The sequence below is a fragment of the Diabrotica virgifera genome, chromosome 2 (assembly GCF_917563875.1).
Source record: "Diabrotica virgifera virgifera chromosome 2, PGI_DIABVI_V3a".
In the NCBI taxonomy this organism is placed as follows: Eukaryota; Metazoa; Arthropoda; class Insecta; order Coleoptera; family Chrysomelidae; genus Diabrotica; species Diabrotica virgifera.
Genome location: NC_065444.1, coordinates 43,863,580 through 43,880,734, shown reverse-complemented (window position 1 = coordinate 43,880,734; position 17,155 = coordinate 43,863,580). Strand labels below are relative to the sequence as shown.

Genomic DNA, 17,155 nt, shown 5'->3' with positions numbered 1-17,155 from the left:
TGCGTTTGTATTTTGTGTTCAAACAAGTAAGAAGGCGGGATAAAAAATACAATAAGATCTATTTCCTGAAACAGATTTCACCAAGATAAAAATGTTTTATGTGCATGAATCACACTCGCTTCTTGTGTGTGCGGACTTCTATCTGTTTAGCTGTGTTTTATTTTCATGAAACGTGTTTTACGTTTCATGTTTTATGTTTCATGTTTCTTTGGTGTGGGGCCTCTCGAAGATAAAAATGTTTCACGCACATGAATCACACTCGTTGCATTGGTGGGCTGACTTCTACTATTTATTTAGCAGGGTTTTATTTTCATGAAACGTGTTTTACGTTTCATGTTTTATCTTTTACGTTTCATCTTGCTTTGGTGTGCGGCTTCCCTAAGGCGAGCCGCACACCAACGAAACATGAAACGTAAAACATTAAACATGAAACGTAAAACACGTTTCATGAAAATAAAACACGGCTAAACAAATCTTAAAGTCTGCCTACCAATGAAACGAGTATGATTCATGCTCATAAAACATTTTTATTTTCGGAGAGTCGCATAAATGGCCCGACGCGATGTCTATTTGTTTAGCAGTGTTTTATTTCCATGAAACGTGATTTACGTTTCATGTTTCTTTGATGTGCGGCCTGCCTAAGGAAGCTAAAGCTCTTTACAGATGGCGCGTTGTAATTAGTTTTTTATATCTCCAGAACGCTTCCAATTCGAAAGACAAAAACTGGTCCGCCTTTTTTTCTTCCAGAGATAAATCGATTCCATCAATTGCGAATCTCTAGTACCGGTCATAGGAATCTTTTTTGTCTTTACGTTTTAGGTATTTTTGACACTATATTATTAAATTGTGAGGTATTCTAGTACTAAAAGGTACTCCTGCTTTAAGTCAGTAGGATGGACGGTTTTCTGGAAAAATCCATTTTAAAATTTTTCGTTTGTTGAATTTGAAAAAATTTTTAAAAAAATTTAAAAAAAGCGGTGTATTTGCCGACTTAAAGCAAGAGTAACTTTTAGTACTAGACTACCTCATAATTTAATACTCTACTCTCAAAAATGTCTAAAAATTTAAAGACCAATAAGATATGAGATAAAATATCCGTTGATCTACCCAACGCGGATGCCTATGACCAGTACTAGAAATTCACAATTGATAAAATCGATTCATGTCTGGAAGAGAAATAAACGTAGCAGTTTTCGTTTTCCTAAATAGAATTTTTCTAAATTCTTTTTAACTCAAAAAACCAAAAAACTAAAAATTTTTCAAATCAATTTTTCTAGAACACTGCGTATTCTTCTGAGTTAAAGCAAAAGTACCTTTTAGTACAAAACTATCCCAGAATTTAATAATCCAGTGTCAGAAATGCTTAAAAGTTAGACAGAAAAGTTATTCGAAAAAATATCCGTTTCCGTACCCAAAGCGGACCCCTATGACCGGTACTAAAAATTGACAATTGATAATTGACATTTGACAATTGACCTCTGGAAGATAAATAAGTGTACCAGTTTTCGTTTTTCCAAATAAAAGCGTTCTGCAGCTATTTTAAAGAAACTAATTACAAGACTTCGATATGCTTCTTCTAGACGAAGCATATCGAAGTAGAGGTCGTCCGCCAACCAGATGGTCTGGTGATATCAAACGGATCGACAGAAACTTGATGCAGACAGCACAGGACAGAAATGCATGGAGAAGACTGAGGGAGACCTATATCCAGCATTGAATTATGACGATGAATTACAAGACGCCATCTTTAAGGAGCTCTAGCTTTCCACGGAAGCATTTTTGAACTAGGTGAATTGAGTTAAATTTTCTTAAAATTATCTGAGAACTTTACTTTTATTGCGTTTACTTAGATAAAAATATGATCTAATCACTTAAAATAAAGATGTTAGTTTGCTATAAGATTTGAAAAGTGTGTAAAAATTCCGAGACATTATTCAGGAAAATAATATTTAATAGGATACGATTGTTTTAATGATATACAAATTAATTTTTTGTATTATTCATCTTTGAGGCTATCCTGCCAACTTGTAAACGGTTTTAGATTAGTGTTTTTTAAGCATACTCGACATGGTATGACTCAGAAAATTGTGGTGATATGAATATGTTTGCATAACACCCTGAAGTAATTTTACAGACACACAATTTAATTTTTTTATACGAAATAACTATACAACTATCCCGCCTCTTTGAAAATAGATTTACATTAACCTTCTTGAGATATGTGTGAAATGGCATGACTTAGAAAATCGTGTAATTTTCTACGAATTTTCTTACAAATTTTTAACTGTATATAGTAAAAAAGGTGTAACTAAACATCCTGCCATTGTGAGATATGTCTACTGAAATTATTTATTTTATAACAAAATTTATTTTATGACTTAGAAAATCACGGAACCAGAGTGAAAATTTTATACAGAATTTTCCAAGAAACAAGTGCAGTTAAACATTAGGTGGTGACGTCATGCCACCATTTTTTTTTGGTCATTTTGAAATAAATATGATTAATTTATTAAGTTGGCAGGACTTAGAAAATTATGAAAATTTCATTATTTTCATTACATATAATATGTATACTCCCTTAGTCCTTTTGCAACCGTCCTGCCCAAAAAATTTTCTTCATATAATAGATAGTATCCTGTTATTCGATGAATATGGCAGAACTTAAAAATTCATCGCAACTCCCAATTTTTTTTTTTTTTATGGAAAATCTAATTTTCACAGGAAAATGTCACAGGAAACCCGTGGATTTTTCCACAAATTGTAAGTACCTTCTCTAACCTTCCAGTATTGCAAAGGACAGGACTTAGAAAATCGTGGTTGAACTTCTGTTAATATCTCCCGGTTTAATAGAAGACATGTTGTTTTTTGATTTGACGTTCATTTCGCGAAATATTCTACCGTCTAGCTACTTTTGACACACCCTATATTATATGATTTTAGCTACATCGCCCTATGAAAATTATTATCAGATTATATTTTCTCCGTAATCCTTAAAGGATTTCCTTCAAAATAAAAACAAAATCAATCGCGCTAGAGATTTTAAGATTACCTTTCTTTTACAACATTTTGACCAGCCCATTTCATTATGCCCCTCTCAAATCGTCAGATTTTTTAAAAAATATATACCTACTGTTCTTCATGTATTTAACTCACGTTGTCTTAATCTGACTCACTCGAGTTTTTTGGGATAGATTTTTTTAGTCGACTGTCCTCACCGCACGCCCCTGTATTAAGAGTCCATATAGGGTAGGAGTATAGATTGAAAATTGTGTTTTAATTGTTGCAGATGTCTGGTGAGGAAGCTCTCGCGTTTCTGCAGGAGGTAAAATATGATCTGGATAAACTAAAGAATCATTATATACAGATGGGTTTAAACTCTTTACAAAATACAAAGGTAAGTAAATGTGCTATACTTTAATTTATTCAAAAAAACATATCTTTTTTTTTTTTGGCATAGGCGTTTGCCATTCAGCCAGTCACAACTTTTTTAAGTTCTTCCTAAAGCAAAGAAAAGAAAGTAATTATCACTATACCTATTTGATTATCAGTAAGGAATAACATGGTTACTCGCTTCTCGTCTAGGGACCCATCAAGACATTAAATTAATACACAAACTAGACTGGGTCACGGAAAGAAGGTGTTAAACAAATGGGGTAAAACAAAGGTTACTAGTTTAACTATGCTCACAAGTGAAGGGTACTTTTTGAAATGAATTCTGTTAAATAGTCATATACGGTTTTATTATTTAATGACAAAAGGTAGCAAATGTTATAGGGAGGAAGGATTTTATGTTTGATTAAATTTTTTATTAAGTCATCAGTTTGTTGTATATATTTTGTACATTCAAAGAAAATATGGTTTAAATCTGCTTCTTTTTGACAATCTTCACATAAATTGGAACTTAAAATTCTAAGTTTTGCTAGATGGGCTGGATAACACGCGTGTCCAGATCTCATTCTGATAATAGATGTAATGTATCTACGTGGGACAGAGTAATTTTTAAACCAAAATTCACTCGGGATTGTGGGTTGTATAAGTGCGTATTGTGACTTGGAGTGTTGACTATATTCATAATATTCTTGTTTCCACTGTTTCTTTAGATCATTCTTGATTTTTATAAATAAATCTGGAATGCAGAGCTTATAATCTGTTTTCACACCAGAAGCAATGGCTTTCTTAGCTAATATATCTACATGCTCATTATACTCGAGCCCTATGTGAGCTTTAATCCACAAAAATCTAACTGTTCTTTGCTCATGGTGTAATTCAAAAATAATTTTTTTAATTAGAAGAATGTAAATATTTGTGTTTTTACTGGGTAAAAACATAGTCTCAATGGCTAAAAGAACCGACAAAGAATCAGACGAAATTGTTGCGGAGCTGTCATTGGAACTCTTAAAATACTTTAATGCTTCATAAATTGCTATGGCTTCAGCAGTAAAAATTGAAAAATTATGATCCAGTTTAAACATGTTTTCTATACTTTTTGAGGGGATATAAAAAGCGCATCCAGTGCCAAAAGAAGACTTTGATGCATCTGTGTAAATAACTGTTGATTCTGGCCAGTTTTCTAATAAATTTCTTAAAATATTGAAGCTGATTGCAGTATTTACATGGTACCTTGGTTTAATTACCGTAATAGTTTGAAAAAAAGCATCAAAATCTTTAAAGTTTGAGCTGTTATATGTATGTGAGTTGGTGTAATCAGAATATGAGAGATTCCTAAAAGCCTCACAAAGTGGAGGGGAGTTCTTGTGGATCCAATATTTATTTATTAAATCTGCATTATTAAGTTTGCTAATATTGGAGTAGAGAGAGGGGTTTCTATGACAAATATTAATCAGAAAATTTTGACTAAGATATTGTCTTCTATATCTCAATGGAAATTCGAGAGATTCAACATATAACGAATTGGTTGGAGTTGACTTCATAGTACCCAGGCAAATACGTAATATTGTATTTTGAAACACATCTATTTTTCCCAAGATATACTTAGCTGCTGAACCATACAAAACACATTCATAATCGATGATTGATCTTATGTACGATCGATAAAAAAGCAATGCCGTTTCTACATCGGCTCCCCACCAAGTTTTAGAAATTGCTTTAAGGAAATTTAATCCCTTGTTGCATCTGTTTAACATGAATTCGATGTGTAGCTTCCAAGTTAATTTACGGTCAAGAATCATCCCTAAATATTTAATTGAGGCACAGAAATTATACTCACGACTGCTTACTGTTATTTTGTCTATTTTTGGGAGATTATGTCTCGTGAAAATACATATACTGGATTTGCTCGGTGCTATTTCAAATCCATTTTCTTTGAACCAGCTATTAGAGAAGTCGTCCATTTTTCCTAAAATTTGTATGCACTTTTCGTATGATTTGGAAGATGAGTATATCAGAAAATCATCAGCATATTGTATTATATTAAAGCTGTTATTTACCATTGAAATATTGTGCAAGTCAGCTGTATACAGATTAAATAATAGAGGGCTTAAAACTGACCCCTGTGGAAGTCCTAGGTTATTATATCGAGGACCTATCAGTCTATTATTATTAGATCTCAGATAAATTTTTCTGCAAGTGTAAAAGTTGAGTATGGTTTTCGCTAATGCAGCTGGTATGTGAAAATTTCTAATCATTCTTTCCATTAGGATGTCAAGACACACACTATTATATGCACCTTCTATATCTAAACATATTGTAGGTAGATATGTATTATTGGTAAATGTATCCTGAATGTCTGTTACTAATGCAGCAAGAGCGTCTATAGAACCACATCCTTTTTTGTATCCAAATTGAAATTCTGGAAGTAAGTTATTCCTATCTAACCACCATTCTAGTCTATGTTTGATCATTCGTTCTAATGTTTTTAGTAAACAAGACATAAGGGAAATGGATCTGTACGAATCTGCTAAGTTGGAATTTTTACCTGGTTTGAGAATAGGAATAATAATTACTTCTTTAAATTCATAAATAACTGAATTATTAATAATTATGTCGTTAAATATATCTAATAAAAAGAGTTTAGCAATTTTAGGAAGAAATTGAATAATAGGATATTTAATATTGTCTAATGTTGTTCTGAAGCTATTTCCTTGTGGCATTTTTATGATTAATTATTTATATGGGAAATAAGCCACAATTAAAATGAAAAAAATAATTTTATTAACGTTTCGACGCCCAAATCGGGTGACGTTGTCAAAATACAAAATATTACTAAAATAAACTAAAGTGTTGTTGCTAAGCAAAAAAATTCTTCTAATAATTTATTTAATCTCACTCATTTATATTGGCAATTCAGACATATATTATACATTTTAAAGTAGAAGACTTTAAAATGATATTGCCAATATTTATGAGTTGCGTTCCTGGGACGACTTACTGAAAGATAGTTCATTCGATTACATGAAATTAACCCCAACTCAAGAATATCCGTCATAAAAAATTTATAGCATGTGATATGTCTTTAAAAAGACAACCAAATGCAACGACAGTAAAATTCTCGCGTTAGAGACTTCATAGTAAATCACAAGGGAAAACCAGGAAAAACCCTGTGATACTATCCCGACATCGTAAGTATTTGGTCTTACATTAATTTACTCTCAAAAAATAATACCAAATTCTGACTTGTAACATGTTTAAATTATAAATAATATTAATAATACTAGATATATAAGTAATACTAAAATATAAAATATGTACTAGCTCGATATTATTGACTTACTAATCTTGGTATTTTCTTTCTATTGACTTCCTCTTTCAGTATGGGTAACCACATCCTACTGCATTCTACCGAGGAATTTGCGACACAATTGGTTTCATTTAGCATAATTAGAGCCGCTTCTTTGATTTTTCTCTTTTTACTATCTGATTCTTTCAGGACTATACTTGAATCTCTCCACTGAACTTTATGTTCATTATCCCATGCGTGTTGACATATTTGAGATCTCTCAAATTCTCTATTTTTAATATAAGATTGATGTTCACTTATTCTAACGTCTAATGGTCTTGATGTCTCACCTAAATAAAATTGTTCGCATTCACAAGGTATTTTATAAATGCAATTCTTTGTTCTTTTTTGATCATTGTTAGGTTTAGTTTTAGATAGAATAGATCTCAATGTGTTTGTTGTTTTGAATGTTGTTGAAATGTTGAATTTATTTCCTATTGTTTTAAGTTTCTCGGATAGTCCTTTTATATATGGTATTGATATTTTCCTCATATTATTTCTGGTGAATGTTGTAGGATCCCGTTCTAAGTTGTTCTGTTCCATTCGATCCAATCTTGACAATTCCTTATTTATAAACGATAAAGGATAATCATTTTTTAATAAAACAGATGTTAACAATTGTTTTTTTGCTAAAAAGGAATTTTCGTTAGAACAAGTAATTTTGGCTCTATCATATAAGGATTTAATGATTCCCTTTTTAACGTTGATGTTGTGATTTGACTTGTAATTGAGATATCTGTTGGTGTGTGTTGGTTTTCTATACACTTGAGTCTCATATCCAGTATCCTTCTTTGAGATCAAAACATCGAGGAAAGGTAGGCTGTTATTGTATTCCTTTTCCATTGTAAATTTTATTGTCTCTTCTTGATCGTTTATAATATTCAGGAACGTATCCAACAATTCTGATCTATGAGGCCATATTGAAAACACATCATCTACATATCTCCACCATACTGTGGGTTTTAAATTTTGTTTAGAAATAATATTAGTTTCGAAATCCTCCATAAATATATTAGCCAATAATGGAGATAAAGAAGAGCCCATTGCTAGACCAAAATTTTGTTTATAGAATTCATTGTTTAGTTGAAAATAGGTATTATGGGTACATAATGTCAATAACTCCATTATAGCTGATACATTTAGTCTTGTCCTAGTTGCCAATGTATTATCATTCTCTAATTTCGTTTTGATTATGTTTAAAGTTTTATCTAATGGTACATTTGTAAATAAACTGTTTATGTCAAAACTTACTAAAATATTATTTGGATTAAATTCAATAGTTGACAATTTGTTTAAAAAATGTTTTGTATTTTTTATAAAAGTGTCATCATTATTAGCAAATGGTTTTAGAATGTTTAATAAGAATTTTGATAGTTCACTACAAGGAGAATTGATGGTACTACAAATGGGTCTAAGTGGTATGTTCGCTTTATGAATTTTCGGCACTCCATAAAAATGTGGTGTCTTACTGTAGTGAGGTGTCATTAATTTTCTTTGATAGTATGTTAGATCATTTTTAAATTTGAATAAAGTTCTATATATTTTGTTTTCCAGTGTCTTCGTTGGATCCTTCGTTAATTTGCTATAAGGTCCATTTGTAATTAGATCTGTAATTTTGTCCTCATATTGTATTTTATTCATTATTACAGTTGCATTGCCTTTATCCGCTGGTAGGATTGTTATGGAGTCATCATTTCTTAAAGTTTTTAAAGCTTTCATTTCCTCTTTGCTGATGTTCTGTTCAATTTGATTAGACTTTTCCAATTCAAGTATACATAGTACCCTATATTGTTCTTTTTCATGAGTTGGTAGACACTGGGATATTTTCTCCACTGAGCTGATTATGTCTAATTTTGGAATAGATGGATGAGTAACAGCATAGTTTAAACCTTTTGATAATACCAAATTTTCCGTTGCATTTAAATGTCTATTTGATAGATTGACAACTGTCGCTAATATGTTATTATTTCTATTTAGGTTATCAAAAGTATGTAAACTATTTTGTTCTAAAAGATTATTAAATTTATTTAAATGTATATTTCTTTGTTTCTGATATGAATTTTCATAAATTATGTGTAAACTAAAAAATAATTTGGTATTATTTTTTGAGAGTAAATTAATGTAAGACCAAATACTTACGATGTCGGGATAGTATCACAGGGTTTTTCCTGGTTTTCCCTTGTGATTTACTATGAAGTCTCTAACGCGAGAATTTTACTGTCGTTGCATTTGGTTGTCTTTTTAAAGACATATCACATGCTATAAATTTTTTATGACGGATATTCTTGAGTTGGGGTTAATTTCATGTAATCGAATGAACTATCTTTCAGTAAGTCGTCCCAGGAACGCAACTCATAAATATTGGCAATATCATTTTAAAGTCTTCTACTTTAAAATGTATAATATATGTCTGAATTGCCAATATAAATGAGTGAGATTAAATAAATTATTAGAAGAATTTTTTTGCTTAGCAACAACACTTTAGTTTATTTTAGTAATATTTTGTATTTTGACAACGTCACCCGATTTGGGCGTCGAAACGTTAATAAAATTATTTTTTTCATTTTAATTGTGGCTTATTTCCCATATAAATAATTAATCATAATATTGTCTAGTCCTGGGCTTGTGTTGCATCTGTTTTTGAGTGCATATTCTAACTCAGCAATTTTAAATGGTTCTAGTAAAAATTCCTTTTCATTATTTTTTGTAGTAGGTATTATAATTTCTCGTGGTTTAACAGATGGTGGTGCTATCTGGTCAAAAAATTCTTCCTCTAATGTACTGTCAAAGCATTTTGTATTCGATATTGGTTTTCTGTTTATTTTCCTGGCTTGATTCCATAAGGATGATGATGTAGTATTTTTGTTAAGGGTGGAGACAAAATTTTTCCAACTTTGTTTTGCGATTGCTTTCAGTTTTTTCTTACCGTTTGCTATGGTCTCTTGGCATTTCAAATAGTTCTCAAAATTCGAATTGTGTTTATAATTTGAAAGTGATTCTTGTCTCTCACTGATGATTTTGTCACAATCTCTATTCCACCAGGGGGGAGGGGTTCGAATTTTGTTTTTAAAAGGTTTGTACCGTGGAATTGAAATTTCTGCTGCCTGGTTGATCCCATCTATTAAGAAATTGTATTTTTCTGATATATTTTCCATTTGGTATTGCTTATCAAAAAATTGTTCTACACAAGATGTATATGAATACCAGTTGGCCTTTTTTACCTTCCACTTGCTCGCGGGATTAATCTCCTCATTTTTATTCTGGCAATTTATTTCCATGTTGATGATAAAATGGTTTGAACCTAAAGTGTCAGGATAGACGGACCAGTTTATTTTACTAGTTAGTTCAGGCGAAACAAAAGTTACATCAATGGCTGAAGTATTTTGGTCAGGTCGGGTAAAAATAGTTGGTTGACCATTATTCATTACTATATAATCCAAGTCATCTGCAACTGTTATGAGTTGTTTTCCAACTGCGTCATTAAAAGTCGATCCCCAGATTGCATGATGTGCGTTGAAGTCTCCACCTATAATTGCTGGTTTACTGACTTCCAAAAAATATTTTTCCAATCATCTACTGTGCTCTTACTTTTAGGTGATCTGTATATAGATAATATGCTTAATTCACTTTTTTCATATTTAATCTTTGTACCACAAACTTGAATATCCTTATTAAAATTACAATTTAAGTTGAATTCACTAAAAGAAATTGAATTACGAATTAATATACCCACACCGCCAAAACCATCTTGGCGATCATTACTGATAAGATTGTAACCATTAAATCGATACTGCAAATTTCTTTTAAACCATGTTTCACTTAAGAAGAGAATATCTATTTTTTCATTGTTTAAATAATTCATTAAGCTACCTTTATTGGCAACCGCAGATCTAGCATTCCATTGACTTATTTTAAAAGTATTTTTAAGAGACATTAAAATTTACTATTATCTACTTTATCCAATACTTGTTCTAAACCTGAAATTATTGTTTTATCGTCTATTGTTTTTATGTCTTCCAATGTACGAATGTTACTTAAAAGATTGATTATAAAAGATGAAACACATTTAGCTAATTCATTTTTGTTGTCAGTTTTTCCATAGTTTGGTTTGTATGGGTTAGGAGGTAAGGGTTGTGAAGGTCCAAATGTGAATGAAAAAGTGGTTGATGTGCTGGTGATTGCATAGGAGGGGTGTTGGCTTTTCTTTTCTTTGCTGTAGGAAGGTTTTCACTACTAGAAATAGTTTGACGGTGTGTTGAAAATTGGGTTTGTTTCATACTTATATTAGGCCGATTTAAAGAAACATTATTGTTATTTACAGGGAGTGTGGGAAATTCTTTATCATAACTTGAAAGAACAGAAAAAGGATTGTGACTGATTTGGCCGGAGAATGAATTTTCGCAATATAATTTTGCTTCTAAAAAGGTAGTTTTTTGCTCTATCATAATGGTCTTGATTTCCTTCTGCTTTTCATAAAAAGGGCAGTTTTTAGATATTGTTACATGGTTACTATTTTTACAGTGAATGCAAAACATACTTTTCTCACATTTATGATCTGGATTTTTTATTTCACCACACTGTATACAGGATTCCTGTGAGCTTTTACACTGCTTAGAGACGTGCCCAAATTTGACGCACCGGTAACATTGAACAACCCTACCAACAAAATGCTCAACAGGAAAATAAACGCGATTGAAAGCAACGAAACTGGGTAGAATATTTCCCTCAAAAGTAATGACTACAGTTTTCTTATCTACATATTCTATTGTACTTTCTTTTTGAATCCTACGTTTCGTTCTGTATATATTTAAAACTTTTGACGTGCATTCAATATTCTCTAAAAGATAATTAACATCAAACGTCGTATCCACGTCTCTTACCAACCCTTTCACTTCTAACAAGTGATTTGGTATATAGGCTCGCAAATTATGTTCTTTTAGAGACTTATTATTTACTAAGTTGTTAGCATCTAAACGAGAATTTAATAAGACTTTTATCCTATTCTTCCCAATACTGCGTATTTGCTGTATGTGAGTAAATTTTAACTTTTTAAATAATAAATCCCCTAAAACCATGGGGTGTAATCTTGATAAATTACTTAAATCACCAATTCTTTCAATATATACCCAGATATTATTTAAATTGTACTTATCTTACTGCAAATTAAAATGCTTTATCTCCTTTTCCTTGGACTGCAAATCATCTTTTTCCTGAGTTGTTTCACCACTAGTTTCCAATACACTATTTCCACTAGACACGTCCATATCAATTTCTTTCGTCAAAGAGGACGTCTTTAGATTTTTATCCCCCATTACGGGGTCTATTTATTTAAAAACACACAATTTATGTATTTATTTTTAAACGATCACCAAAACAAAAAGAAAAAACTAGAACTAATTAACAAGCTATTAAACCAAATACGATTACTACTAGACACGTCCGTATGGCTTAAAAGTATGCGGTAGAATGAAAAACATATAAAAACCTTATCTTGTAAAAGGTATATTTAAAATCCCTAAAAAGGGCTATATCATAACAAAACGTTTTCGGAATCAATATTCCATCATCAGTGTTATCACCGAAAATAAGTATAATTCTATAAGTAAAGCAACCGTGAGGTTAAATTTTGGCAAAGGCAAAAAAGTGAATAGATATTTGTTATACTTACAGGTTTACATGCTTTAACCTTTAACTACCCGCGCATCAAGTTATAAGATAACTACACGCGTGGCGTACTTTATACGCCACAAGCAAATACACTTAAAAACAGCGGTTTGTTTATTTTTTTTTAAATACACTTAGTTGTTTGTTGTAAACCTTATTCGGCATCAGCGTATACTTGGAGTTCCTTCTCAGTAATCTAATTCGGATTTATAACTGGAATCTGATTCCATGATAAATAAAACTACTAATAAAAATTTTTTTGAAATGTGATTTTTTAAATGAGAAAAGTCTTGTTTTTAAACAAAAATATATTTTGTGACATAATGACTAAAAAACAATTGAAATATGTACTTATATTACTACTTATATTACTATAATCGTGACGTATATTGTCCACCACCGGTAACAACAAATAACAAACCGTAAATTACGATCTTCCCAGAACGCCGATTATAACAAAACTAAAACCAATTGAAAAGCACATTCCAGTGATAGGTTTGATAGATAAACAAGGTCAAAAATTAAATTTTTAAATATATTTGAAGTAGAATTCTTATATCTGGCGTACAAAATACGCCAGCGCGTGTAGTTGAAGGTTAAGCCACCAAAATATGCGGGTAAAAACCCTTGAGTAGTTTTTAAACAGTGGAGGTTACATTATATTTTCCGATTTTAAAGGATGTTAAAAATATTTCCAGGTTAACCCCTGGCATCACATGACATCAACCATATTGGTTGGAAAATTTATAGGTAGGACCTTACATGGCAGAGTTTAGGTGAGAACTGAACCAGAATGGCTCTCTGCACGGTGTCAGCACTAGATTGTCAATGTACCTTGATATATTGAATAATATTAACGTAATAAGACTGTATATACATTGTCAATCTAGTGCTGACACCGTGCAGAGAGCCATTCCGGTTCAGTTGTCACCTAAACCATTGATTAATAAGTACATAGATACCTCACCTTTAGGTAAAACCGAATTCAGTGTTAAACTCCGCCCACTTACACCTCTTTGCCCCTCAAGTCTAAGTACTAACTGGCTGGACGGTGGCGACATTTATTGAAATTTTTGCCAAGATTGAAAAATAAATTATTTGAGTCGCTTGGCTGGCGTAATAGACAACGATATAAGGGTAGTATTCAGCATTTTAACAAATAATTTTAACGCTATTGTAATCTCTATTTTGGAATTCCGATTTTACTTCAGATAAAACGCTAAAAATTGATTAATAAAAATAGTGAAGAGGTTTCTTAAAAATTATTTAATTATTAATACACTACAAAAAAACAACAAAATAGAAAATACATAATAAAATTAACAGTGATAATTCACATGTAAATTATTTTTTGCAATTTGTAAAAGAATGATATTTTCAGAACTTATGCGAAAACTATTTGAAGTTGATATACAGAATTTCTTTCCAGATCTTACCCATTCACCCCAGGTAAAATATTGCAAAACCTCCGAATTTTAAAGAATCCATTAGATTGGCATGAAATTTGGTATACATATATCTTGATAAAATGACAGGATAAAAGCTGATAAACGGACAGGATTAGAAAGTTTAAAACATCACTAATTAGATCATATTTCAAAACAAAGTAAATAAGTATATTTGAATGTTAATTCTTTTCAAACTAAGATAGTAAAATTAAAATTTTAGGAAAAAAAGATATTTATTATTTCTTGTTCTCAAGAAGTACTTTCATTATTGACAATATCGAAACATTTTATTATTAAAACTCGAGAACAATTAAAAACCACGTTCATGTTTATATGAAAGTACTTTAAAAATGAAGGTATATTACTCTTGAGAAGAATTAATATTTTTTAGCAAACTTGGTATACGACTCATAATATTTGACATCTGATTCTTTTATTTTGAGTTTTAGGACGTGCAAGTTTTTATCAATAATACATTTTTCCCTAAACTGAATAAAAACGTTTCCATATGATTCCAAGGTTTTAAGACATACTGACATTGTTTTCCTGATATTATAAAATACTTGTTAATATCTACTGTATATATAAACTAAAGCTAATAGTGTAGTTTAACATTCAGTTGAGTCCACGATTATTTACCCGTGCGTCATTAATACCTGACGAGATAAAACACATACTTTTGATCTAGCATCATTCTCTTCCACGCATGAAACTAAAGACAAACCAGCAACCGCCTGTTATTAAGTAAAAACACATGTTTTTTTATGAACGCACTAGACTAACTCTATTGTGCACAATAGAGAAAAAATTTTTAGAGGATTTTGGTTCAGAAAAGATGTTAAAAGATATGACACATTATATTATTTTTGAAGTTCCTCCCACAAACATAAAACTGACAAAATGGTCCACTGAAAGCCGTGTAGACAGTGAATATTATTTCTCTCTTTTTGATTTTCAAAAACTTTAATTTTTTTAAAATATTCTAAACTTGCTTTTAAGTTTTCAGTTGACTTGCTTAAAGTTGACATTGGCTTTCTGTTTGGATTACTATCACTACAATATTTGCTGTTAAGACCATCAAAAATATTATTTATAATTTTCAAAAATTCGGCAGTAAGAGAAGCCGTTTTGGTGTGTAACTGCCCTACAGATATTGCTGTTGATATTGCTGAGGCAATTGAGTTGGAAAAAATTTGTGCTGCTAATTTTACACGCATTTTTTGAAAATTATTAGGGTTTATATGAACGCTTGTCATTTTCACCATGCATTGTGCTCTCACACTGGTTCTATCGATGTTGTATGTGTATTCAATATCTTGCCACGATATTTGTTTAGAATCGGCAAAAAACGTCAACTTTTTGTTAAGAAAATTAGTTCTTAGACTTTTTAGTAAGTGGGGTGTATCGAACACAGTGAAAATCCTCTGATTTCCTATTTCTATTTCAGGCTGATCCTTACATGCGCCTAACAGCTTAAATAAAGCTCTATTATTAGATGCTTGATCACACAACACTTTTGGTATATACCCAATATTTTGTAATTTTGAAACAACTTCAACTACAATGTTTTTTAAGTTGTCGCTATGTATTGGACCACCTGTAGCAAGCCGCGTAGCCTTATGTAGCAAGCTGCGCATCATGAAAACCAGACCTGTGTTGGCAAGTTTGTTTGTTCTGTTCTTCCTAAAGCACCTAAATCTTGAAACCCTTCTATAATGTCATCTAATTTATTGTACTCCAATTGTTTTTTCAAAGAAATTTCATCAAATATTAACACACAAATTTTTCCCACTCATCCATTGTCTCTACTTTTTTCTTCAACTTGTCAATTAAGGAAATGTTTAAACCAGTTCTTAATTTTATGACACGCAACCAAGTTTGAATTGTTTTTAGTGAAGGTAAGATTAAGTTAAGATATCTAATTACAAATTTTTAACAACTAGGAGACTTATAATAAATGGCCAGAGCTAAATCCTTTTCATTGTGACTCCATTGTGAACGAGTTTTGTGTGAAAACTGCATATTAACAAAAGTGTGCACGTATATGCTTTTATTTTCTAACAGTACCTCTATCATGAATTTGGTTGCCGATTTTCTGTTTTTTGTTGTTCTTCTACAACGCTGACTGTTCTTCTGACGGCACTTCTTCTTTAAAGCATTTACTTGATACTCCAATTTTTTTACATTCTCCGTCAATTCAGTTTCAAGTTTTGTGGGCAAATTAATATCAAAACTGGAAATATCACTGAGACTACTACTTGATCTCTTAGGCGATGGAGTTGACCTAACCATACAATCGCCACTTGTAGATTTTTTACGTTTCGTACCGCAATAAACTTATGTCGAGCATAATACTGGTGGGGTATCACCTAAAATAGGTAATGATTGAAATGTATGTGTAATAATTTTAATTAAAGCAAAACAAGCATCTTCGTTATTTCTGGAGTGATACTAACAACGCATTCATATTTTAAAAAAATCTCTTTTGATTTAATTGTATAAAAAATATATAAATCTCTCAATATCAACTGATTTTATATAAAATATATTTTAATAGTATTATTCTCATTGACAAAGCGCATTAGGCAAACATAAAAATATTTCCAAAGTTGAGTACTCACCTAAATCAGTTGCTAACTGTGCAAATTTTAGAGGAACAGCATTTTTCCTTAATAACTTTGTTTGGCCACTTTGGTAAATATGTTCCACTGCATAATGATGCTGGCAAATTACCCTCTGTTTCAGGTCACTGATATCCATCAATATAATATCAATATTTCCGCAGTTTTTTTGCCAAATTTTTGTGCGCTCTACTAGTCCGTTCTTTAACGGTAAAATATTGCAGAACCTCTAAATTTTAAAGAACCGCTTGGATTGAAATGAAATTTGGCATACACATAGCTAACAAGTCAAAGAAAAAAGTGATATTGTGCCGATATGTGCTTTTGCCCTGGGGGTGGTTTTCACCCCCTTTTATGGGTGAAAAAATATTCGCCCAAAGAAAGTCAGGAAATGGATAAACTGGCTAATTTTAAGTAACTTTTGTTCTATAGAGTTTTTTCACTAAGTCAATACTTTTCGAGTTATTTGGCAGTGACTATGTTCATTTTTCAACAAAATAATCGCACGCTTTTAGACGGTTTTTCGCAAATAACTCAAATAGTAAGTATTTTGTCGAAAAAACATTCTTAGCAAAAATATAGCCTGTAAAAAATTAAAAAAAAATGGTGTATATATCACGTCTCTACACCTAGTAGAAGCAGAGTTATAGCTAATGAAAAATAGGTTCATATTCGTCAAATTCCAA

The 17,155-nt window shown here is 31.2% G+C and overlaps 1 protein-coding gene across 5 annotated transcripts in view; it reads left to right on the top strand.

The window, feature by feature from the left end:
* Window positions 1-17,155, top strand: part of LOC114336036 (uncharacterized) — a 1,032,611-nt gene that overhangs the window by 962,291 nt on the left and 53,165 nt on the right. For 2 of the 5 annotated variants that reach the window (XM_050642551.1, XM_050642553.1), the window contains exon 8: window positions 3,287-3,394. The exons of the other annotated variants lie outside the window; for them this stretch is intronic. In XM_050642551.1, the coding sequence (XP_050498508.1) occupies window positions 3,287-3,394 (108 nt within the window). The remainder of the gene's footprint in view (window positions 1-3,286; window positions 3,395-17,155) is intronic. 5 annotated transcript variants of the gene reach the window in all.